Source organism: Bemisia tabaci, chromosome 1, assembly GCF_918797505.1.
Source record: "Bemisia tabaci chromosome 1, PGI_BMITA_v3".
Classification (NCBI taxonomy): Eukaryota; Metazoa; Arthropoda; class Insecta; order Hemiptera; family Aleyrodidae; genus Bemisia; species Bemisia tabaci.
Window position 1 is genome coordinate 79595640 of NC_092793.1, and position 6755 is coordinate 79602394.

The 6755-nt window shown below is 40.4% G+C and overlaps 1 protein-coding gene across 1 annotated transcript; it reads left to right on the plus strand.

The window, feature by feature from the left end:
- Nucleotides 1–2627: 2627 nt before the first annotated feature.
- Nucleotides 2628–4847, plus strand: LOC109044068 (glutathione hydrolase-like YwrD proenzyme). The gene has a single exon (XM_072306267.1). It carries the CDS (start codon nucleotides 2781–2783, stop codon nucleotides 4608–4610), a length of 1830 nt encoding a protein of 609 aa, XP_072162368.1. The 5' UTR covers nucleotides 2628–2780; the 3' UTR covers nucleotides 4611–4847.
- The last annotated feature ends 1908 nt before the right edge of the window (nucleotides 4848–6755 follow it).

Consider the following 6755-nt stretch of genomic DNA (forward strand, 5'->3'; position numbering starts at 1 on the left):
TGCTTGCTATGTTGTTTGGACGGAAGGTCCGCATAAATATTTTGCCGAACAACAAAACTGTACAGTAAAATAAAATTAGAATACCTACATTTTGATGGACTAAACTCTTGGTAAATGGGTCAGTTGCGCTGGTCACTTAATTGTGTTTTGCTAGTGTAAGTTTATAGATTCGCACAAAATAATAAGAGCTGTCCAAACGCCACGTTTCTACGTCCAATTTCAATGGAGATATTGAGAGCGCTCATTGAAGGACACGGCATCAAACGTCACCCCGGTCATGCATACCATGGTTTCTTCCAGTTCGGTTTTATTATCAAAAGAAATAGAGGTACACATTTGCACTTGTTGCTGCTCGACTTAAAAAACGGAGGAGACCAAGGTGGAGGGAACCATACGCACACTACTGCGATGGATGACGTCATACATCGTATTTTTCAATGAGCGATATATCCGTTAATATCAGACGTAGAACCTTGATATTTAAACATATCTTACTATTTTTTGCTAAACTGTATACTTAAACCCTCAGAGCACGATTCTGTGACCAGTCCAACTGACCTGTAACGAGGCGCATATGAAAATAATTAATGTGATCAGTCATTTAACGTTGCCTGATTTTGCGTGATTTCCTCTGATTCGGATACAATCCGTGAGACGTGATGAATCATTGCTGCAATGAGAAAGATACAAAGCTGAGTTTCTCAATGTGAGACTTACAAATATTGAATGCACCGTGCTGCTGACGCTATAAAAGATAAGGAAATAAGTATAACCATTGGTACAACAAACGTGATAAGAGTGTAAATAAAAATATGATAAATGTGGGTAAGTGGATAGTTCATTGTTCATATAATAGGATCTGTGTTGAACTCGTAACTAATGTCACAGTAACAGCTGTGCCGTGATAGAAGTAAGTAGTTTTCTTCCATGTCTGGGCATCTTCCTTTGTATAAAAATTATATGGTGGATTACACAAGTAGCACAGATTGGAATTAATTGCAATTACATGGAAAAATCATTGCTTTTGTGCCGGAGTGTTGTGTAAGTTGTCTATTCATTGATTGAAGGGGCGTCTTTTATTGTAAATTATTTAAATAAAATTTAAATAAGTTGCAATTTCTTTGGCATCGCAAACTGCCTATCTTTTTTCACATATGAAACGCGTTTCATTGATCGTTCAAAGCATTTATTGACCAACGTATTTAAAAATATTGCAATTTTATTGCATAAAATTCCAAAATTATTTCAACATTCTCGTTGCACTGTGCTGATTTGGTATTTTCGTTCTGATGAAGTTACTTAACTGTTAGTTTAGACTGAGATGATGAGTACTTCTAGCACGCAAGATAAACCACGGTGCCGCTTTGTTTTGAAAACTCTCAATCTGTATTGCAGATGCATTTAGTTTAACGCAAAAGCAAATTGCAAATGTGATTTAATTTTCTTAAAAAAGAGTGAAAGTTATAAATAAATGTTCATTAAATTGGATCTTAAATGTTAATTAAATTGAATATTACTAATTGTCGACGCATTGAGCAGTTTTCATACTTCCCATAGAATCCATAGAGCTGTGCACGTCTAAAGACATATCAATGTGGTTCAATGAAGAGAATGCTCCTCTAAGAGATCCTTTGCATTTCAAGCAATAATTTAACAAAGCCAAATGGTGCAAGATTGCATGGTTGTTTTCATGAAATACATTTGATAGCATACGACTTCAATAGAATACGTATCAGAAGTTTATGAGCCTGAACCATACCCGTGAATGCTGCATCCTATCGATGACCGAAGTGCAACACAACGTATTCTTCGTTTGCGAAGTTGCAGATTTCCTGTCATTCTTCATTTTTTCTATGAAAACTTTGTCAACGTAGTTTCTTATCAACAAATTACTATAGGAGCGGCAATTTTGAAATACCGCAATGGAGGTATGCAGCTTCGCACTTCAGCCATCGATATCAAAAGTTGCCGCCCTATGGTCAAACCTTCGAGTCGAAAGGAATTGTTACAACTTTGGAAAAAAACACGTTGGATCTAGGGTGCAGACTCTTGAAAACATTGACAAGAAAAAATACTCTTGATTCAATCAGATTTAAGCTTAAATCAAAAGGAAATCCGCTCAAATTAAGAGGCTTGGTTCTTGATTTAAGCAAAAATCCGATTGAATCAAGAGTATTTCTTCTTGTCGATGTTTTTAAGAGTCTGGACTCTAGATCCGATGTGTTTTTTTCCAGTGAATGAGCTATCAGGATTGAATCTAGAGTAAAAAAAAATTATGGTAAAGTGGCCTCTTAAAAATATTCAACATGCACTAAAGTTCGAGCTGTGGCAATATCTAAACCCAAACATTATTTGTATACCTAAGTTTCAAATTGATTTATATTTGTCTCTCCATTATTTTCTGATAATCTTATTTATTCATTTTTTTCTTTTTTTAGAAAACAAAAATTCTCGACCGATTATCGTTTCGAGCAAAAAAATCTCAACGGATTCATCAGGGCTGTCACGTGAACTTCCAGAAAGGAGCATACTGAAGTTTGATAACTCGTAAGCATGCAGTAGCTATTTTCAATTAGCTCATTAATTCAGTTACACAGCAAGCAAAAGTAAAATTGCTGATTGCTAGGATCTAATAGCATATCTTAAAATATTTATATATTTTCTGTCTCAAACGGTGAACAAAAAGTATACAATGTCCAAAATCTTATGCTGACAGGAGAAAAATATCTGCTCTCTCCGCTTTCTTACATATTGATAGCATTGATATCATAATAACAAAAATGCCTCTATTAACATCCGCGTTATACAGACGCCCTGAATCCGAGGTAAATCCCTTCCCATCAAGACGGTCAGTGGTCCATTCCGCTAAAGGAATCATCGCGAGCTCTCAACCATTAGCCACAGCATGTGGGTTGGAGATACTCAGCAAAGGCGGGAACTGCGCAGACGCCGCAGTTGCTGTAGCCGCTGGTCTGAGTCTGACCGAGCCTGGAAACACCGGTCTCGGAGGTGATATGTTTTGTCTCTTCTACGATGCGAAGACAAAGAAAGTTCACTCACTGAATGGAAGTGGCCGGGCAGGATCCTTGTGTACCCTCGAGGCAGTGCGGGAAGAACTGGGGCTCTTGGATGGCCAGGAAGGGAAAATTCCTCTTCATTCTGTCCACGCTGTTACAGTTCCAGGGACAGCCGCTGGATGGGTCGATACCGTAGAACTATTCGGGAGTGGCAAAGTAAGTTTGGAGGAAATTCTAGAACCAGCCGTCAAGCTTGCCGAAGAAGGGTTCCCCGTTAGTGAACTAGCAGCATTCTCTTGGAAGGAGAGCGAGGACAAACTGCGTCAGGCCTCACTCAACGGCAGTGAGATGCTGAAGAAAGACCCTTCCGCAAAAGATGGCTTCCGAGCGCCAGAGGCCGGGGAAATCATGAAAAACCCAACTTTAGCGAATACGTTTCGGCTACTCGCAAAGCACAAGAAAGCTGGCTTTTATACGGGGCCTGTGGCAGAGGCACTGGTGAAAGTTGTTCAAGATCTGGGCGGTTATCTCACACTCGATGATCTCAAGCACCATATGGAAATGGGAACAGAAAAAACGGAGCCCATCAAGTTCAACTTTAAGGCTCACGATGTTGCTGAGACTCATGGGGAGCACATGTCAGACGGATCCAGGGATGGGATCGATGTGTGGGAGCATCCACCAAACGGCCAGGGTATCGTTGCTCTGATTGCCCTGGGGATAATCGAAGAGCTACAAAGGTCTGGTAGAATTTCAAAATTCTCCGCCGAAGAACACAACTCTGTCCGGTATCTTCACGTTGTCATCGAGGCGCTTCGCATTGCCTTCTCCGATGCCAATTGGTGGGTGTCCGATCCGAGTTTCTCTCAAATGCCGGCAAAAGCCCTACTCGATCCCAAGTACATCGCAGAGAGGGCGGCAATTTTCTCACCTGATAAAGCCGCGGATATTTGTCTCCACGGGTTACCGGTTCACAGCTCCAGCGATACCGTTTACTTCGCCGTCACGGACAGTGATGGCAACGGAATAAGCTTCATCAACAGTAATTATCACTACTTCGGCACAGGGATTATCCCGAAAGGCTGTGGGTTCCCGCTGCAAAACAGAGGTGCCAATTTCGTGTTGCAACCATCGAACCACCCGAACATCCTGGCGCCGAGGAAGAGACCATACCACACGATTATTCCGGCTCTCGTGACGAACGCAAGTGACCAGAGCCTGCACTCTGTCTACGGTGTCAAGGGTGGGTTTATGCAGCCGCAAGGCCATGTTCAAGTGCTGTTGAATCAACTTGTTTTCCGGTTGGACCCACAAGCCGCACTCGACTCTCCTCGTTTTTGCATCGGACCCGGTATGACGAATAAGAGCAATGAATATGGGGACATGATTTTCCTGGAGGATGGGATCTCTGCGGAGGCTGTTGAAGGTCTGAAGCGACTCGGCCACAAGGTGGAATTATTGAAGGGCAGATCAAGAGAGATGTTCGGCACGGGTCAAGTCATTCGTTTTCATGTAGATGTGGTGGACGGTCAAGGTGTTTGGAGCGCGGGTAGTGATCAAAGAGGCGATGGTGCTGCCGTGCCAGTAATATAATATGTGATGGGGAAAACATAAAAAAAGTAAATAAGAAGGTAACTGAATAGCGGAAGAAAATACATTTTATCCGGCTCAAAATCATCCATATGCAAGAAGGTATCTATCAGAGGGTTTTTTTTTGGAAATTCAATGAAATCAAAGTTGATAAAATTTGAGAACAAGATATCAATGTCTGCACAACGTAACAAAAAAAGTAAACAAATTGTTAATACAAAGTAAGTGCAAAAAAAAATACCAAAAAAAAATGAAATATAATCGAAATTTGACTTTTATTTTATTTATATTGGTGATTGCTTTTAATAACTTTGATGCTTCAGTCTCATCATAGATCAATGGTTAAAAAGTGACACTGCGTACATCAATTGCGATGTTTCAAAATCTTCACTCCTGGTTATTATTACTATTTCAAAGAGGAACATGTCAACTTCACAACTTAAAATGTATTCAGAGTATTCTACTGACAGATAGGAAGAATCAAGAATTTTTGGAAGAAATTACGTTTTCTAGGTTCCTAAGAAAAAAATAAATTACATGACTGGATGTCTATAACGTCGCAAACAAAGTTACATGGTCTCGCATTTTAGCCACCAATGAATTCCCTTATCATTTTAAAACCATAGTTTAACGACTGGCTTAAATGCGCGTAATTCAAATGCACTTGAACTCAACTTTGTGGTTTGGAGGGAAAAGCATTCAGAGTTTTTCGACCCTTTAATTTTTTTCTATTTTTCTAGTATTATTGAGCGTATCCATAATACCCTGGGAATAGAGTAATATTTAGAAACCCACATATGAAATTCCGCTGATTTTTTCACGGAGTTTACAATTAGACTTACTTCATTTTGCACTGGGTATTTTTCTCATGTTCATGTATGCCTACTATTGCCTACTTCCAATCATTCCGCCTTATTTAGGCCGAGTTTAACAGGAACGTACCAAGTCTCAGGCTGGATAAAAAAATCAGTTAGTAGTAGATTTAAATTCTGCTATTCATGAATTGTCTCTTGTTAAAAATTCAACGTCGAGAAAAAATATTTTGGATATGAAGCTAATTGTTAGAGTTAGTCCCTAATCGTTGGGACGAAAATCAAACCCAAAAATCCGAAAAAAAAATCCCGGAATTTGTCCATTTTCCTATCTGAATCCATAAATTACGCCCAAACTACTGGAGTAGCGTCAAGTGTCACTAGAATATTGTAGAGAGCAAAATTTTAGCCTATAAAACTATTTTTTGTATCATATACTCACAGTGGACTCCAGAAAATTTCATCAGAAAAAAATTGATTATACGCGCTAAGCGCGGATCTCATGAGAATGACCAGTTTTTCTCTTGAACCAAAACTCAGACACTCACTGGAAAAAAAAGTCGCTTGGATCTAGAGTCCGGACTCTGAGAAACATTGAAAAGAAAAAATATTCTCGATTCAATCCGACTTTTTCTTGAATTGAAGAGCCAAGCTTCTTGATTTAGGCGGATTTCCTCTTAATTCAAGCAAAGAGTCGGATTGAATCTAGAGTATTTTTTCTTGTCAATGTTTTTAAGAGTCTGAACTCTAGATCCAAGCGAATTTTTCTTTCCAGTGCTGCCCGCTCTATTCAGTTTTCTTGCGGGCAGCGCTAGTGGTCGTCCACCGTCCCATTGTCCCATTATTTTGTCGATTGTTGCTGAAAATCGCTTATGCGTTGCGCCGCCTTGTCACAATCAAGGCTTAAACACACCAAACAGGAAAGGGCTGTGCGGAGGGGAGAGTGAGGCCTGCATTTGACAGGTTCTGTCTAATGCGGTTGAGGGAGATGCCTGTCTGTGGCCGCGGCTCCAAGTTTCCAATAAAATCCCGCAACTCCTTAGTTCAGCCATGGACTTTTTGCCGGCCCAACATGTGAACGTATTTCTACCAAACAGACCCATGTGGAGGTGAGAAATATGGGGTATGCTCTAGAAAGCTACATAAGAAGCAATGTGAAAGTGGGCGTGATTCCTTTTGAAGAATTGGAAAAGCGGGATATTACATTCTATCAAACAGACCTATGTGCCAACTAAATGCGGAACTCATGAGCCACGGGCATGGCAAGAGAGCGTTGTGGACAGGGCTCATGAGTTAAAGACACGGATCCGCGGCTCGGAGTCTCCATCGTCGCCGC